At 48.5% G+C, this 19792-nt stretch overlaps 1 protein-coding gene across 5 annotated transcripts in view; it reads left to right on the forward strand.

The window, feature by feature from the left end:
- Positions 1-19792, forward strand: part of BNS (bonsai) — a 32490-nt gene that overhangs the window by 8451 nt on the left and 4247 nt on the right. For 3 of the 5 annotated variants that reach the window (XM_089928287.1, XM_039130077.3, XM_089928288.1), the window contains exons 2-5: positions 516-664; positions 864-917; positions 4591-4671; positions 6782-7023. In XM_089928287.1, coding sequence (XP_089784413.1) covers positions 586-664; positions 864-917; positions 4591-4652 — 195 coding nt within the window. In that variant the 5' untranslated portion in view covers positions 516-585 and the 3' untranslated portion in view covers positions 4653-4671; positions 6782-7023. Of the gene's footprint in view, positions 1-515; positions 665-863; positions 918-4590; positions 4672-6781; positions 7024-7204; positions 7427-19792 lie in introns of those variants that run through there. The other 2 variants (XR_016398918.1, XM_039130078.3) reach the window with 2 other exon arrangements.

Genomic DNA, 19792 nt, shown 5'->3' on the forward strand with positions numbered 1-19792 from the left:
AGGTTTCACCATATATGCTACTCTTTCTATTCTCTAAAAAAAAGCATCCCAGTGCAAGGCTCTTGCCACTACAGTGTATGGCATAAATGTCTAAACTCTTGTGGTATTTTACTATATCCTTTTTCGTTCTTTTTTGACTTTTGTAGAATGGGCGTAAATTTTTTCACATATATGATGTATTGCAAGTGGGTTAATTAGGTCTATTATACCCAACATTTATTTATTTTTATTTATGGCTTATAGATACAACATCTTTAAAAGTCTGGTGCAGCCCCTCTCTCCCTTTCTCTTCTTTCATTCCCCAAGATAAAAGATAAGCTGTCCTATTGGTCTTATGGATTATATTCGAACACTATATATGTTATTTTTTAGATTATAATATCCTATTCTTTAGCGAACCAATGACATATATAATATTCACTTGATATGGTATCATATTGTACTAATAATTTATCCATTCTAAATATCTACTGAAAATTATGTTATTCTGATATTTATTTGGAGCATCCAAACAGGGCCTTCAAATATTTGGTATCCTCATCGGTGGAATAAGTCAGGTGTAGAACAGAAAGGAAAGTGGGGAAGATGGCAGAGCTGCTGAGCATAGGCATCCTGATAGACATTGTGGATGAGGAATGGATGAGAGACACCCTCCCTAAGGATGGTATCATCATGCCCTCTCTTTTTTTTGTTCTATGAGAAGGAGGATCGACTGAGAATAAACACTGCTATAGTTGTATTGTTACTTCGATCCCTCTACTTCATTGCACTGAATGCTGATTTCCTCCACAAACATAAATTTTTTCCCTGCTTCTCGTTTCTACTGCTGACTCTTATTTTACTTATATATTTAATTGTTTAAGATATTCCTCTACCGGCTGGAATGGCTCCCAGAACTGAAGATGCTGAAGAACCAAGTATATAACTTACTCTAAAATCTCCATCCAAAAGTTCCCAAGTCTCTGAGACAAATGCACTTATTATTTCATCCTGTTTATTTAATTGCAGCTTCGATTTCTTAGCTTGCCTCACTCCTGTTTATCAGCTTGGTTTCACTCAAATGATAGCAGTTATTATTACTGGGTCGACTGCAGATAGACTAATCTATTATAGCTTTCTCTTCGCATTGTGATTTGGAAAGTTATTAGCTGATTACGTTGGATGTGATATTTTTTCTTGTAATTGTTAAAAGGATATGACCTATATACTAAAAACTAAACAGTCACTAGAACTACAGGTGAGTTTATGTTCATAAACACAAGAGGTCCTGACTGGTGACAGAGAACTCATTAACGTCCTTATCTTTTGCTTTTATCGAGAAGAATAATGTGAAAGTAGCTATCAATTCATTTATTGACCACATAGTTTTCTTTCCTAAATCTTTTCTTGGAAGTGTGATGTCTATGGTACCAGGACATTGTCATGGCGACAGATGCTAATATTAGAATCTTGTCCAGTGCATGGTAGTATAGAGGAGATAGATGCTCATATTAGAATCTTGTCTAGTGCTTGGATATTTCAATTAAGCTAAGAATATTCATTATATCTAATTGCATGGTTGGATGTTGAATATGAATAGGACTATATAGAAGGTTCTTGTGCTATGGATAGACATTGCAATCTTTCAAACAATGGTACCTTCCTGATGATATGTTTTTCTCTTCGAACAGATATATGAACCACCCCTTAGGTGTGATACTGACATAGCATAAGGTAGTCTTCGTGCCCTTATTCCAAAAATCTCTTGGATATGGATACGAATGCGGATACATCTGATTTTTCCGGATTTGGGTTGGAATATCCATATAATGAGGGAACCAAGTAAGTGATTAACCAAACTGAAACTAAAAGGAACTTAGATATGGGATGATCGTCACTTAAGATGGTAACCCGAATACAAAATATCCAATTCAAATAAAATCCTTCGAATCATCCTGCATGCCTGTAAGGCTTAAACCTCTCGTTTGTCTGTTTCATCCCTCTTTCCTCTTCGATGTCTTCAAGCAAATAGGGATTTGAATGTTCTGTCCGCTTTCTAGTTTCCACCAGGTAATTGCAACCAACGATGGCTGTGAGATACCTTGTAGGCGCCATAGATCATGTCTACTTCGGTGACAAGCAATCTTGAACCATATATCCTTTATGAAATTGTTAGTTTTTATTATTGATAAATATTTGTTAAAATTATATTTTTTTAGCTGAATCTTTCTTTTATGATCTTGTCTTTATTTCTAGTTTTCATCATTGAATTTTGATCAAAATTTGTTTAGCATTCGAAAAAGTATCCGATTTATATCCATATTCAGATAAGAAAATATGGATATATTTAATATCCAATTCGTATTTGTATCCGTTTATAGCAAATATGAATATGTTTAATTTCCAATTCATATCAGTATCCATTTAGAACAAATATGAATATAAATTTTGATACCTGTTTAGTATCCGTATCCCTATTCATATTCGTTGAAAAATATGGATACAAATATAGATATACCAATATCCGATCCATATCCGATCTTCTTTCAGCCTTAATGGAAATGGTTACATATGTAGCAAAATTGTTAACACCAACATGATCATATTATTTGTGACATGTACATTACCTCCATTGTTTGTTTGGAAAATTTTGCTACAAAGCAATATTCAGTAGTTGATCACTTTGTTTTAGTAGCTTTGTGAGTCCATATCACAATATACTTATGGGGCAGAACACTTGTTTGAGTACTGACTTCAAAAATTAATCTTATGGTAAACTGCAGATGACTTATGCAGACCAACACGATCATATTATTTGTGACATGTACATTTAACTCCATTGTTTGTTTGGAAAATTTTGCTACAAAACAATATTCAGTAGTTGATCACTTTAGCATTCATATGAAGAAATGAAGTATGAATGCTGGTAAAACTCCATAACATGCTGCTTTCACAAAGGACCTTAATTCTTATTCGTCCTTTTGTTTAAATCATTTGGCTATAATCTGAAGCTTAATGCATTTATCTCTTTCTGCTCTAATTTCATTTAACATACAACCAGAACTTATGAGCTTAACTTAAGGTGAAGGAACAACAATGTTTAGACATGCTACATGACATGATTATGTTACTGTCATTTGCTGCTTCTCTCTGGAAGGTACATCATGACATTATTGTCTATGTTTAACCTATAATTTGGATGACATGCATGTATGTGCCTTGATGTTTAAGGCTTGTATGCCTGGTAGGTATCAGAAGTTGCATGGAAACTACATGAATATTATTGTTATTAGAAGTGATTTCTAGAGAAAAACAAATTCAATTGGAGAGAGAAATAATTCAGAATGAAACCATCAAAGTTTTCTCCAGAATTCTAGTTCTTATGTTAGTGATCTTGATGATCACTAGCTCTAGATGATGACGAACTGGATGCTGATCATGATGATTGTAACAAACTTAATGTACTCCCCTTAGGCTAACTGGATTTGTTAAATAATTTGAGTTCACTTAAATACCTATGGTATTATTTTTCTTTTAAACATGAGGTGAAAACGAGGTTCCATCCCAGGAAAACTCATTTGGTTATAATTATAAACATGCATGTCTCTACATGAAAAATCAAGGAGTTTGAAGTCAGCCTTCAAATGAGTGGTTACATGTTTATAGATTTCTATTCTTAGATTTTATGTAAAGGAAAGACAACACTATCCTGGTTTCTCAAAACAGATAATATCCTGCATTTTTCTCTTTTCTGCATGAATACTAATCAAAAAGAGAATTAAACCCATTCATAAACCATATCACGACCATTGACAATACAATAAGGCATCGTTTGTTTGTCTTCACCACATGATATTCTCCTTAGTTCTGGGTAAGTTATAGGTAGTTGCACTACTCATCCCCCTCACATTCTTTTGCACGGATAATGGAATATAATATAATCACTAGTTAACAGCGCTATCATGTTTAGTTTTTTTTGAGGATTAATAAAAAGCTTATGATATGAAGAGAGCCTTTTCCACAAGCATCGACAATTATATGAATTATTACAGAATTCTAGCATTGAACCTGAGAGCATTAGCATATGAGAATGAAGCTTTTGAAGCATATTGGGCATGGTTGCCAGTTAAGAAGAGTAAAGAGTTGCACATTGCATAAGTGATGTGGCCTATACAATTTTAATGTAAAATTGGCAGAGGTGCAGAGTTCCTCTCAGAATGGTGCATATGTGAGATCAATTGCCCATGATACTGAAATGGTTTATAATGCTAGATATTTATTTCCTATGCAATCATAATGCATAGCATATGATCTTGCTTTCCTGATTTGTGTGCATATATGTCTTGATTTTACCCAAGAATTCTTGCTCTCTGGGGTATGCTCTAATGTTCCTTTATCTTGGTACTAGAACTGTACTAAACATCAAGGGCCATGAGTTTTTCTAAAATTTGTTGCTGCTGACTTAAGACTGGAAAGGACATAAATGCCAAATTGCTATATCAACTCTCATTTATTTGCTTGTGACTTTGGAGTGACATTCTTCTTGTTCATTGAGAATGCTATGGTAGTCAACATAGAGCTGAAAATCCCAATTTGCTTTGTGATTACCAGATCAGGAAAACCAACAAGTGGAGGGGGATGTTTGGCATGATCTTGCCCTGGAGAATCTCTAAGACTTCAATGCTGTGGAAGGTATGCTAATGTCACCAAGATGGTCAGGTTTTTCCATCGGATGCTCTGTAGTCTGTCCTATTTTTGAACAATCGATTTTCTCATGCTTATTCTTGATACTAGATGCTCATGTGGTAATTCAACAGTATCTTTTTTGGAAAACCTATAAGGGTTTCTTTCATAATGCCTTGATTTCTAGATACCCACTTCATTATGGAAATCATCAAGCCTGTTCCTCGTGAAGGCTCGCTAGTCCAAGGTCACGATGTTTTACTATGGCTCATTGTTGCATAAGTTATGTATCTGGAGCAATATATGTTAAGTGACAACATGGTTCTGTTGGAATAAGTACCCATGATTAGACATAAACAAGAAAGTGGGTAAGCTAACAGAATAAACATGCTTGAAATGGGAAATGAAAGAAAAACGACTAAAAGCAGCCTTTTCAGGCTCTTCCAATTGTTGGAGTACCTTTGGCATGCAACAAGGCATGTATTTGGTACTTGGTTGTTTCACATTATCCCTGTCGCAACCGTAACATGGATTGTATGGAAAAGGATTTTATTTATAAGATAGGTAAATCCTGAATGATGCTTCATATGTATAAAGAATTGCATTATCTGCCCTGCAGGCCTGATGGTTAATCCAAATATTTTAGTCAGAACTCAGAACCAATTCGAAACTGGATAGGGTTTTGGAGTTTCAAGTTAAACTGACTTATAAGGCTTAGTTGGTTCATATATAGGATTGTTTCTTTTTATTATTTTTTTCTTCTTTCATTTAACCTCAAGTTTTCGAATGTCTGGAAGCATTGTGATGTTATTCCAATGTCAGAGGAAATAATAAATTTTTGACATGGCTTAGCTATTCTAGGGCTCGAATTTCACTCAAATGTCAGCCAGTGATATAATATACTCTGAACATGATCTTTTAAACATTCTATGTTTTCCCCTTTCTTAATTATTTCAGTGCAGAACAACCAAATATACATTTGAAGGTCCTAAACAATATATTTATCTTTATAGGTGATGTCTAATTAATTTTCTTTAGTAGTTTTATTATTGATTTCTTTATTTTTTTAATTTTAGTTGACATTTATAGATTTCTCTAGCATTTGCAGCTAAATATTTTGAAACTAGAGCCAAAACTAAAGAAACTGCCAAAAGGGAAACTCATGTAGTATAATTAATATCAGAAATTGAAACTGAGTTTCGAACCTTGGCAGGGCTTTTGTTTCAATTTCTCTTTAAAACTGTTTCCAAATCAAATGCTTGCAGTATGATATGTTGAAGAAGATAAATAAGCTTCCAAAGGCATGCCTTATTGAGATGGCTGTCCTTGCTAATTCATTAGGAAAAAGGATACAGTCATGGGCTCAACAATGCTAAACTCATCCAGCATTTTTCATTCATTTCAAAGTGATACTGCAGAATCTCTGACTAGAAACTAATAAACATATTCAATTATTTGCATACTTTATCAGTTAAAGACCACAGTGACCTGGCAAGTTCAATTTCTAGACTCATGTTAAGTAGTATGGAAGCAGTATTTGATAAATTCCTAAGAGTTGAAATTGTGGACTAGCAGTAATATAAGTTGATTGAAGAAAAAATATTCCTTTTTTATTGTCTAAAATTTGAAAAAGGGTGATCTGGTATATGAGGCTTTTTATGGGATATGGGAAAGATCCAATGTATATAGCCTTTTCTCTAGTAGAGAGGCTATTTCCGTGTTTTGAACCCAATGACAATAGGTCACGATGGAGCAATGCCAAAGCTCACCCTCTTTTTCTATTGCCAAAGATTTCTTCAATCAAAAGTTGGTCTGACTGATAAGCAGTCAAATATTTAAGAGTCGGAGTTTCTCTTGAAATGTTTTCGGGCAACCGTTCCATGGCAACCATCGGTATGGCATGTTCATTTAGATAGGTTTTCTCTAGGCCATCTTTTCTTTGCTCTTTTATTTTGTATGCTCTGTAAATAGAGGCCATAATACCTAGATATGCTATGGTTTATAGATTGCGGAATAATGTGCACATGTAGGGTCATAAAATTTACTGTTTGTATGAACCTTATTTTAGTGTGAGGTAGAGAATGTATGAGAGAGAAGCTGATAACCTTTTCTTCGGTAGAAGGATGCAGATACTTCAACAGCTCATGCCTGCGCCATGGTTGTGTGTTTCTACTGCATAAATTCTTTTTCAAGAAGTTAGACAGTTTTGTCGGGAACAAGGCTGGGTTACGGGTGAATCTGAAGTCTGTCAGTATCCATTTGAGCATTGCTTAACCTCTTCCAAAGAGGGCTAAAACTTATTTTGTTTAGGTATTTTTAAGGTCAGCTTGGATGATATCAATTTGTTTGGTTGAACTTTGATCACGAGTTATTGTTATTATTATTGCTTGGTATGACCTCCAATAAAACAGAGGTAGGTTGATATTCATATAAGCTATGCTAACATGCTGGTGAGAACAGAATCTTGAAAGGTTAGTGATATGCAGTTGTGACCGCATCAATGTCGTCATGCTGATTTCGTTCTTTATTTGTCTCCTTTCAGTGAGGTAAAAGAAAATATGGAAGTAGGAAGCCAGCAAGTTAAGAAAAATGGTGAGAATTGGCCAGTTAATTTGTAATTTAGTAATTTCTAATTGGGTCTTTTTTTTTTCAGGCATTGAGACAAGTAAGAAAATGTATTTTTTAATAAATACTAAGAAGTGGTGCCGAATAGTTGATTAGCACCTCACGTCTAAAGGTTTGCCATTCAGGAGGTTTAAGATTGGTTTTGTTGGGGGAAAAACCCCAAGTCATACCGCCATGGAGGCGCTCGGCCAAAAAGCGCCGACCGGAAAGGCGCTCGGCCAAAGAGTGCCGACCAAAGAGCACCAACCAGAGGGGTGCTCGGCTAGAGAGCGCCGATCTGAAAAGATGCTCGGCCCAAGAGTACCGACCGGAGCGCCAAGAGGCGCTCGGACCAACCAACGACCAAGTAGGGATGCTCGGCTAGAAAGAGCCGACCAGAGGACGCCGACCAGAAAGGCGCTCGACCAAAGGGCGCCGACCAGGAGCATTAGAAGCGACCCCGCCACAGGGCGCCCCATTGGGCGACCAGCTCGGCTCGGCACTCCTGCCGAGCCGATTGCCTTGACCAGATGTTCAACTCCTACCTAACCCCCTGAGGGACTTGATAACTCCACTACAACCTGCCGCTATCTCCAAGCCGTCAAGGCATAAGATCTCCGCAGGTATTTGGCACGACCTGCCATTAATGCATGAGACCCCCTCAAGTCTCCGATGCACTCGGTCATTTAATGAACACGGCTCAAGACGATCTCCGGATCACTGAACCATCAAAGCGTATGGCTCTCCCTGACCGCCGGTTCATTCGGTAATAAATGCGCTTACCATCCATGGACCCCGGGCCTACCACGGCCGGCGGTTCAACCACTTCAACAGGTCCGATCGACCGTGACAACTCCCTGGTTCCGGTCTGAGTCGGCCTTATTTTCCACTATGCCATTAATGGGCCAAATCGTGCCCAATTATTACAAAAGAGGACAAACTCCCTGTCACCTCCCGGGCAACATAAAATCCCTCTATAAAAGGGAGCCTGGGAGGAAAGAAGAGAGGAGGAAGGGACCGAAACACAACAGCACAGACAATTAAGCACCAATATCCTCTTATTCTTCTTCACCCTCTGGCTTGCTCTCTCCACATATTTGCCCCCTCTGACTTAAGCATCGGAGGGCCGGCGCCGGGGAGCCCGGCCACCGGCTTCTTTTTTGCAGGACGGGACAGGACAGGACGCACTCTCCTCTCCGCTCTCTCACACACCCCAGGATGGCACAGGAGGACGCAGCCGGCCGGCGCACCGCCGTCCGCCCTCCCCGCGGCGGAGCTCCTCCTTCTCCGGCTTCGCGGCGGCCCCCGGGTCCAATTTCCAGCAACAGTTGGCGCTAGAGGAAGGGCCCGAGTTCGCTGCCATGAAGCTGAGAAGCAAAGGGGCTTCCAACGCCTCTCGACGTCCTCCACCCAGCCCTGAGCATTCTGTCCGAAACTCACCACCTCCGGCTGAGCCAGTTCATCAAGTTCGGCCGGAGCAGTTTGATGCCCTGGTGCAACAGGTGCAGGCCCTGGCTACCGCTGTCCAAAGCCTGCAGCCCAGGGGCATCCCAACGGCACCGCCTCCTCCGGCTCCAGTTCAACCGGAGCCCCCTACAAGCGGACTTCCCCTTCGAGGTCAGGACTCCCAAGTCCAGGCCTCCCTCTAGAGAGAGCACCCAGCCAGGGGCTACGGAGGCTGGCCACAGCCTTCAGAAGCTGAGTCGGTTCCAGGGCAACCTGCGCTCGAACGAACCGCTGCAGCGATCTTCCAGAATGACGAACTCGACAAGAAGGTCGAGAAGCTGGAGCGCCAAATCCAGGCACTCCACGGGAGAAAATCAGGACGTGACGACGACTTTGAGTTCACTACGAAGTCCCCCTTCTCCCCGGAGATCGAAGATGAATCGGTTCCGCTACGGTTCAAGATGCCCCAGGTGGAGCCCTACAACGGCAAGGCTGATCCCCTTGACCACCTGGAAAGCTACTGGGTCTTAATGGCCCTACAAGGAGCCTCGGAGGCCATGATGTGCAAGGCTTTTCCGGCGACACTCCGAGGACCAGCCCGGCTGTGGTTTACCGGGCTGAAGCCGAGTACTGTCTCCTCCTTTGAGCAACTCGGCAGACAGTTTGCCGGCAACTTTGCCGCCAGCCAGCCCCAGCGACGGACGTCCGACTCCCTCCTAGACATTAAGCAAAAGGAGGGAGAGTCCTTCAGGGAGTATTTGGACCGGTTCACCGCCGCAACATGGGAGGTCCGGGAGCTTGACCAGTCAATCGCAAGGTCAGCACTGAAGACTGGATCCCGGTCTTACAGGTTCCTCTTCTCAATCGAGAAGAGTTTCCCCTCGGACCTCACCGAAATGTTCGCTCGGGCACGGAAATACGCCAAGGCGGAAGAGGCCGTGGCAGTTAGGCGGGGCGGGACCGAGCAGAACCCCAAGAAGAGACGCCGCGAGGAGCGCGGCCAGCCCAGAAGCCCGTCTCCGCGACGAGCTAAGAATCCGCCCCGCCCGAAGAGTCCACCCCGGTTGAGGGGACCGCCACAGCAGAGGTCACCACTCCGCCCGAAGTTCCAACTGCAGGCCCATGCACCCGAGGAGAGGTATGAAAAATACACTCCCCTTAACGCTCCTCGGGCTGAAATCCTCATGGAGATTGAGAGTCGGGATTGCATCCGGCTCCCACCTCCGAAGCCAGACACCAGAATCCGGCGTGATCTCCGAAAGTATTGCCGTTTCCACCGGGATCACGGCCATGATACCGAGGAGTGTTACCAGCTCCGAAATGAGATCGAAGCACTCATCCGCCGAGGGGTGCTCGATCGGTTTGTGCAAGGCCGGCGTGAAGGGAAGAAGCACGCCGAAGGAGCAGCACAGCCTGAAGGTTCAAATGCTAACAGGCCCATCGCCGGCGTCATCAACACTATCCGAGGCGGGACCTCGGCTGGGGAGGCCTCAGGGGAAGAAGCCTCCTCGAAGCGCCCGCGCACCTCTGAAGCCGTCTCCTTCTCAGATGATGATCTAGAGGGAGTCGAAACTCCCCATGATGATGCCGTGGTCATCTCCATGATCATAAACAAATTTGATGTAAAGCGCATCTTGGTCGATAATGGAAGCTCGGCGAATGTTTTGTATTTTGGTGCTTATTGTAAAATGGGGATGACAAAAGAGCAACTACGGAGGATGAATGCTCCGTTGATTGGATTCACTGGGGATTCAGTCCCAGTAGAGGGCGAGATCGACCTTCTGGTCACAGCCGGGCTCGCCCCTCGTGAAAGTACCGTGGGTATGAGCTTCCTTGTAATACGCCTGCCCTCGGTTTACAACGCCATCTTCGAAAGGCCAGGACTCAACGCCCTCCGAGCAGTGGTCTCGACTCACCACCTGCTGATGCGATTCCCCACCAGCCAGGGAATCGGTGAAGTTCGAGGGGACCAAATGGTGGCAAGGCGATGCTACCTAGCGACCCACAAGGCAAGACGACCAGCCGAGGTACCTGCCCCAACAACTGACCAGCCCTCAACTGAAGTTATGGAGGCACGGGTCAACCCCCAGAAAGAGCGGGTAGAGCCTGGTGAGTTGTTAATTCAAGTTCCCTTACGAGAGAACTTTCCCGAGCTAACCGTGCAGGTCGGCTCTGGCCTTGGCGAACACGAAAGGAGTCGCCTCGTCAACTTCCTATGGGACAATATGGATGTCTTCGCATGGTCGCCTGCAGACATGCCGGGGATAGACCCGGAGATCATGGTCCACCGGCTCCAAGTGAAGCCAACCAGCAAGCCCGTGCGACAAAAGAAACGAGGCGCTGCCCCTGAACGACAACGAGCAGCAGCCGAGGAGGTCGGCAAGCTCCTTGAAGCCGGCTTCATCCGGGAGATATCCTACCCGGAATGGCTCGCCAACGTGGTCCTCGTCAAGAAAGCCAGCGGGAAGTGGCGTATGTGCGTGGACTACACCGACCTGAATAAAGCCTGCCCAAAGGACAGCTTTCCACTCTCCAGCATCGACCAGCTCGTGGACTCCACCTCGGGTCACGAGCTGCTGGCATTCATGGACGCCTTTTCCGGATACAACCAGATCCGCATGGTGCCAGAAGATGAGGAAAAGACAGCCTTCATCACCGACGGAGGAACTTACTGCTACAAAGTGATGCCGTTCGGTTTAAAAAATGCCGGGGCAACTTATCAAAGGCTGGTCAGCCGAATCTTCAAAGACCAAATAGGCCGAAACATGGAGGTCTACGTGGATGACATGCTGGTGAAAAGCAAGGTGGCGCAAGACCACATAGCCGACCTCAATGAAGCATTCTCCACACTCCGAAAGTACCAGATGAAGCTCAATCCAGCTAAATGTGCATTCGGGGTCACCTCCGGCAAATTCCTCGGCTTCATCATTACACAACGATGAATTGAGGCCAATCTAGAGAAGATCCGAGCCCTCCAAGAGATGGCGCCTCTCAGGACGGTCAAGGAGGTACAACGGCTCACAGGCCGAGTCGCCGCCCTCGGGAGATTCATCTCCCGCTCGGCCGAGCGCTGCCTTCCATTCTTTGCAGCCCTCAAGAAGCCGAAGAACTTTTTGTGGTCGGACAAGTGCCAACAATCTTTCGAGGAGCTCAAGCATCTACTGGCTTCCCCTCCCCTGCTCACAAAGCCTCAACAGGGAGAGCTTCTCTATCTATATCTAGCTGTCTCCCCTGTAGCGGTAAGCTCGGTCTTGGTCCGAGAGGAGGGTAAACTCCAAAAGCCAGTATATTACACCAGCCGGGTCTTGAGGGACGCCGAGACCCGATACTCCAAGCTGGAGAAGACTGTCTATGCCCTGGTCATCTCAGCTCGAAGGCTCCGGCCCTACTTCCAAGCCCACACAGTGGCCGTACTGACCGATCAGCCGGTCAAGCAGATCTTGCAGAGATCAGACCGTGCGGGCCGAATCACTAAATGGGCCATCGAGCTCGGAGAATTCGACCTCGAGTACCGATCCAGACCGGCGATCAAAGCACAAGCGCTCGCAGACTTTATAGTCGAGTGCATCATACCGGACGAGGCCGAGCCCGAGCCTGAGCCACCAATGGAGCCGACCCCGAGTTTGACATGGACTCTGCATGTCGATGGCTCTTCAAACTCGGGGGGTAGTGGAGCGGGACTAATCCTCACCAGCCCGGAGGGGGTGGTCGCCGAGCAAGCCTTGCGCCTTGAGTTTCCCGCTTCCAATAATATGGCGGAGTACGAAGCGCTTGTCGCCGGGCTCAAGCTAACCAAAGAGCTAGGAGTGAAGGACTTAAAGGCCTTCAGTGATTCTCAGCTCGTCGTCAACCAAATTATGGGCGACTGTGAAGCCAGAGATCCGACCATGCAGAAGTATCTTCAGAAGGTACGGGATCTCACCTCGACCCTGGATTCTTTTCGCATTCAACATGTTACCAGGTCGGAGAATCTCAGGGCCGACCAGCTGTCAAAGCTGGCGTCCTCTCGCATGAGCGAGTTTCTCAAAACGGTAGTACTGGAGTATCTCCAAAGGCCCAGTATAGACGAGCCTGAGCAGACCCTCTGCACTGAGTTCGAGCCAAGCTGGATGGATGAACTCACCAGCTACCTGCAAGACGAAGTCCTCCCCACCGATGAACGAGAGGCTCGCCGAATCAAGCGCTCCGCCACCCGTTACATACTATATGAGGGAAGGCTCTATCGGAGATCTTTCACATCTCCCCTCCTCAGATGCCTCCGCCCAACGGAGGCTGATTATGCCATGCGCGAAGTCCATGAAGGAATCTGTGGAAATCATCTGGGAGGGCGAGCATTGGCCCACAAAATTCTACGCCAAGGATACTATTGGCCGACACTCCAGAAGGATGCTATGGGCTTCGTCCAAAGATGTGACCGGTGCCAAAGGAACGCCAATGTTCAGCGCCGGCCCTCGGCTCCTTTGACTTCTATCAGCTCCCCTTGGCCTTTTGCCCAGTGGGGAATTGACATCCTCGGGCCATTTCCACTGGCCACCGGGCAAAGTAAGTTCCTGGTCGTCTCCATCGACTATTTCACAAAGTGGGTGGAAGCTGAGCCCCTCGCCCGGATCACCGAGCAGAAGATGCGGGATTTCGTCTGGAAGTCCATTATCTGCAGATTCGGGCTTCCCCGCATCCTTATCTCTGACAACGGTCGCCAATTCGACAACATCCACTTCAGGGAGTTCTGCTCCGAGCTTGGCATTGACCATCGCTTCACCTCGGTCGCGTACCCTCAGACGAACGGAGAAACCGAGGTAACTAACCGTACTATTTTGCAGGGTCTCAAAGCCAGGCTCGACAAATCCAAAGGACAATGGGTCGAAGACCTATACAATGTCCTGTGGGCTTACCGGACCACGTTCCGTGTCCCCACCGGCGAGACTCCCTTCAACCTGACATACGGGACGGAGGCTGTCATCCCACTGGAGATTGGGATTCCTTCTCCAAGAGTCGAGCATCACGACGCCAGCTCCAACTCTTTGCAGCTCAGAAGCAACCTTGACCTAGTCGAGGAAACAAGGGAGGCCGCCCGAGTTCGTATGGTGAGGTACCAGCAAAAGACAGCTCAGTACTACAACGCCAGGGTCAAAGTCAAATCTTTCAGACCAGGGGACCTTGTCCTCAGAAGAGCTGAGGCCTCCCGACCAACTGAGCAAGGAAAGCTGGCCCCAAATTGGGAAGGACCATACCGAGTCACGCGCATCCGCCGACCCGGAACTTACAAATTGGAGTCTCTAGATGGGACTCCCATTCCGCGGAGCTGGAGCTCTGAAAACCTCCGCGTGTACGACCAGTAGAACCCCAGGGGGTCCCTCATTATTCAACTATTGAATTTCATTCTGTGGATTTCATTTCATAATAAACTTATGATCTGCATACTCATTTCAAGCTCACCGATTTTCCTGGTTATCTCATGATCCCAGGTTTATTTCTCCTCCCCTGACCACGGTTGGGATGCCCCGATATCTCGGGATGATAGAGTACCCACGTGGACTCCCTGAAGACGGTTCGTGAGTTCGTGATGCGCTCTCCATCGGCCAACGAGCTCGGCTCGTTCTCCTACCCTGACCACGGTCAGGATGCCCTATCACAACGGGATGCCCCGATCCGTCGGGATGGCTCGAGACGTCGAGATACGGTCTTAAGTGACCGACGAGCTCGGCTCGTCCTCCATCGACTTCCACCGACGAGCTCGGCTCGTGCTCCATCGGCCAACGAGCTCGGCTCGTTCTCCTACCCTGACCGATCCGTCGGGATGCCCCGATCCGTCGGGATGCCCCGATCCGTCGGGATGCCCTGAGACGTCAGGATGCCCCAATATATTGGGATGCCCTGCCACAACGGGATGCCCCGATCCGTCGGGATGGCTCGAGACGTCGAGATACGGTCTTAAGTGACCGACGAGCTCGGCTCGTCCTCCATCGACTTCCACCGACGAGCTCGGCTCGTGCTCCATCAGCCAACGAGCTCGGCTCGTTCTCCTACCCTGACCACGGTCAGGATGCCCCGAGACGTCGGGATGCCTCGATCCGTCGGGATGCCCCGAGACGTCGGGATGCCCCGGCTATAGGGATGCTCGAGACGTCGAGATATGAGTTGCGGTCCTCTCTGACCAGACGAGCTCGGCTCGTTCTCCATCGACTTCCACCGACGAGCTTGGCTCGTGCTCCATCAGCCAACGAGCTCGGCTCGTTCTCCTACCCTGGCCACGGTCAGGATGCCCCGAGACGTCGGGATGCCCCGGTTATAGGGAAGCTCGAGACGTCGAGATATGAGTTGCGGTCCTCTCTGACCAGACGAGCTCGGCTCGTTCTCCATCGACTTCCACCGACGAGCTCGGCTCGTGCTCCATCAGCCAACGAACTCGGCTCGTTCTCTTACCCCGACCTCGGTCGGGATGCCTCGAGACGTCGAGATGCCCCGATTTATCGGGATGCCCCGATGCGTTGGGATGCGGTCTTCATTGACCAAGGCGAGCTCAACTCGTTGTCCACCGGCTTCAGCCAACGAGCTCGGCTCGCTCTCTATTCTTGGATTTCTCTGCCGACGTCCCCAAAAAACGGAGTCCGAGCAGAGAAGCGTCTTCAGTCGCCTCGGCGCCAGGACGCACACGGTACAAGGTACCCATTTAATTAATGTTTCCACATTAATGTCTCTATATTGTCTATTCTGTTCTTGGATTTCTCTGCCGACGTCCCCAAAAAACGGAGTCCGAGCAGAGAAGCGTCTTCAGTCGCCTCGGCGCCAGGACGCACACGGTACAAGGTACCCATTTAATTAATGTTTCCACATTAATGTCTCTATATTGTCTATTCTATTCTTGGATTTCTCTGCCGACGTCCTCAAAGAACGGAGTCCGAGCAGAGAAGCGTCTTCAGTCGCCTCGGCGCAAGGACGCACACGGTACAAGGTACCCATTTATTTAATGTTCTAACATTATCTTATCTACTCTTGGATCTCTGCCGACGTCCTCAAAGAACGGACCCCGAGCAGAGGAGCGTCTTCAGTCGCCTCGGCGCAAGGACGCACACGGGACAAGGTACCCATTTACTTAATGTTTCTACATTATCTTATCTGTTTTGGATTTCTCTGCCGACGTCCTCAAAGAGTGGACTCCGAGCAGAGTGTTTTAGTCGCCTCGGCGTGAAACACATGATACCAACAAACTTGGTATAAACAGTCTGTTGAATCCCCGTCACGAGCTGACGAGCATTCAACCCATTCGTTGGAAAAGAATCCGGTTCGCCCCGACAACCCGAGGCTCGGATTCGAAGTTCACTACGCTAAAAAAGATCTGTCCTAGCGGCCGCCCCAGGGCTTGGTCGAATTCTGGACTAGGCTCGGAAAAATTCTCCGAGCCCGAATCCCATTGGTATAAGCATAAGCGTCGCTATACCACTGGTCGAAGGACCGAGCAATGGAGCTCGGCTAGCCAAACCTAAAACCAAACCCTGTGGCGGGTAAAGCTGAGGCCCTAGAGCCCATGTCCTCGGAATCTAAAATGGATCCGAGCAGAGAAACTTGGACTACAACAGACGAGTTTCCAAAAAAGTATATTCATTTCAAAAAGCCCGTAGGCTGAGTACAAAAATTCGGGTTCGGCCCTTACAAGTATGGGGGGCCATCCCGACTTTACAAAATAACAAAAATTATGCTAAGGCTCGAGCTCGACCACTTCGGCTTCGGCAGTATCGGGAGCGGTAGGCTCAGCAGTCGGGGCTTCAGTAGCCTCGGCAGCAATGGGAGTAGCCTCAGGGGCGGCTTCGGGGGCGGCTTCGGTCGCCTCGGCTGGACCTCCCTGGTCGGCCCCCGAAGCTTCTGCCTCCGCCTCCGGCCTCTCGACCCCTGCTCCCGGTTGGAGCAGGTTTACATCGAATTCCGGGAGAAGCCGCCGCAGCTGGTTGCGGAAGTCCCGGAAGCCCTGAATTAGCCCGTTCACGCCCTCCTCTGCTAGGAAGTCGTGAAACTCCTCCGACTCGCGGAAGAGCCTTACCGCGTTCTGGGCTTGCTCCCGAGCCTCGAGCTCCCGAGCCTCGTGGTATGTGGCCTTCCGCTCGAGGGTTTTTATTTCCCGCTCGAGCTCCAAGTGTCGGAGGCGGGCATTCCCCACCTCCTGCTCGCGGGAGGCCAACGCCAGCTCGGCTGTGGCCAAACGAGCCTCGGCGGCGCGCACTTCGGACCTTGTTAGTGTATGCGCGCCCTTCTCTTCATCGAGCTCGGCGGTCAGAGCTCGACTTCTTTCCTCGGATGCTCCAATTCTCTCTTGGAGCACCTGACGTTCGGCCTCGGAGGCCTGGTACCTCGCCTCGGCGGCCAGGTACCTCGCCTGGGCCTCCTCGTAACCGCGCTGGCACCTCCGGGCCCGCTCCCGGTAGTCTTGGACTATGTGCATCAGCATTTCCGTCTCGTGCAAGTGCTGTAAAAGATACGAAAAGAAAGACATAAGGCGCTGCGAGTAAAATTTTTTTACAAAATTACACAGACGAAAATTTTACTTACCCGGACGGCGTTGCAGCGGGTAGCGTCCATGAAGGCATTGAAGCTCATGGACTGTATCATGGCCCGGTCGACCGGGAGCAGCGCGACCCGGAATATTTCGCGCGCCACTCGAGGGTTTTCGAGGGCTGAATCGCCCTCGAATACCGACCAGGTGAGTGCAAGAGGCACTCGCTCCCCCGAGCCGGATGGGCCCGGAAGGCCAGCATCGGCTGGCCTAGGCGGAGCCGACCCCGAGGCTCCGTGACTGCTCCCCGGCTCGGAACTAGGGGGCTGGGGTCGGACAAGCGGCCGATCCGACTGCCGCACGACTGAGGCAAGGCGCGCAAGCACGGGACCCGCAGGACTCCTCCCCTGGTTGGCAACTGGAGCGTCCTGCCGACCAGGAACTTGTGCCAGGGGCACCGGGCACGGGAGCACTGCTGAAGCTCCCCAGGAGCCCGAGCCCCTGGAATCCGCGCCCTCCCTCTGACCCGCATCGGAATGCGCGGGGCGAGAAGGACCCTCCTCGGCCACTGCTGTCGCCGGGGTCGCTGAGGTCGCCGAGACCTTCTGCTTCTTCCTCGGCTCGGCGGGCTCGCCCGAGAGCTCGGCTGCCCTCTTCTGGAAGCGAGCAGAGGACTTCGCTTTTAGTCACCATCTTTGCGATATCTGCAAAGGTGAACAGGATTAGAATATTAGAACAGTAAGGAAATAAAAAGAGACACTGTAACTATCCTTACCATGGGGACGTGCCGAGCTCAAGCCCACGTTCACCAAAGCGTCCTCACATATGAGGCCGTTCAGTAAGATGCCGTCCCCGAGGCTGTGGATGGCGTCGAGGATGCCCTGCTCACGTGGAGAAAGTCTGGGGGATTTGTTGATGGACTTGAGCTGAGCCGGTCCCCACCTGGGGTCAAACCCCCAGGACTGTGCAGAACCAAGAAAGAAGAATTTCTCCTTCCAGCCATGAATGGATGAAGGGGCATCATGAAAAAGTGGCCGACCCGCCCGAAGGGCAATGTAGAGCCACTCACCGTCTCCCGGATTCGACTTAAAAATAAAAAGTCGCCGGAAAACGTTGACAGAGGTCGGAATCCCGTGCAGTAAGCACAGTGACAGGAAACCGATCACTGTCCTCCAGGCATTCGGAGCGAGTTGCGCCGGAACCAGCCGGCATACCATCAGCAACTCATTCACGAAGCCGTGAAGAGGAAATCGGAGACCGGCCCAGAGTGACTCTAGGTACACTCCAATCCGGCCTACCGGAGGATCGGTTGCCCGATCCCCACGCCTGGCGGGTTCCACACGGAACCCGTGAAGAGGGAAGAACCATTCTTCGGTCATTTCGACCTCCAGGACGCTCATGGTAGATACAACCTCACTGGGAAGAGAACCCATTGAGAGAGAGAGATTAAAAAGAAAAAGGAGGACCTGGGGAAGACGCCGGAGAAAAGAACTTCAGACTGTGAAAAGCTGGGGGAAGAAAAGCTAGAAGCAGAAGGCAATAGGAAGGGGACGGAGGGCCAGGGGAGAGTTTATATAAACCTCCCCAACGGCCCCGATCGGCAAAAGAAAAGCCGCACCCCGTTGAGATGACCACACGTGTCGGTCCAAAAGACAGAACGACGCATTTAATTAGGGCTAACGCTTCGAACGCCGAAGCGCCCCATCGGATCGTGCAGCCCTATCATGAGCCCACGGCGCGAGGACGCCTCGCAAAAGGTGTCCTAATAATGAGGATTTTCGGGAAAGAAGAGACGCCGCCTATTAAAGGCATTTCGAAGCGTCCGATAATTCAAAATGCGCAATAAATTAAAATTTTCGGAATTTGTAACGGCCCAACTAAAGCTACTTCCCGCGCTCCAGCTGGTAGCCAACTGGAACTCGGAAGTCGGGGGTAGTGTTGGGGGAAAAACCCCAAGTCATACCGCCACGGAGGCGCTCGGCCAAAAAGCGCCGACCGGAAAGGCGCTCGGCCAAAGAGTGCCGACCAAAGAGCACCAACCAGAGGGGTGCTCGGCTAGAGAGCGCCGATCTGAAAAAATGCTCGGCCCAAGAGTACCGACCGGAGCGCCAAGAGGCGCTCGGACCAACCAACGACCAAGTAGGGATGCTCGGCTAGAAAGAGCCGACCAGAGGACGCCGACCAGAAAGGCGCTCGACCAAAGGGCGCCGACCAGGAGCATTAGAAGCGACCCCGTCACAGGGCGCCCCATTGGGCGACCAGCTCGGCTCGGCACTCCTGTCGAGCCGATTGCCTTGACCAGATGTTCAACTCCTACCTAACCCCCTGAGGGACTTGACAACTCCACTACAACCTGCCGCTATCTCCAAGCCGTCAAGGCATAAGATCTCCGCAGGTATTTGGCACGACCTGCCATTAATGCATGAGACCCCCTCAAGTCTCCGATGCACTCGGTCATTTAATGAACACGGCTCAAGACGATCTCCGGATCACTGAACCATCAAAGCGTATGGCTCTCCCTGACCGCCGGTTCATTCGGTAATAAATGCGCTTACCATCCATGGACCCCGGGCCTACCACGGCCGGCGGTTCAAC

Source organism: Phoenix dactylifera, chromosome 17, assembly GCF_051530095.1.
Source record: "Phoenix dactylifera cultivar Ajwa chromosome 17, Ajwa_hap1_PhDact_Kaust_v1.1, whole genome shotgun sequence".
Taxonomy (NCBI): Eukaryota; Viridiplantae; Streptophyta; class Magnoliopsida; order Arecales; family Arecaceae; genus Phoenix; species Phoenix dactylifera.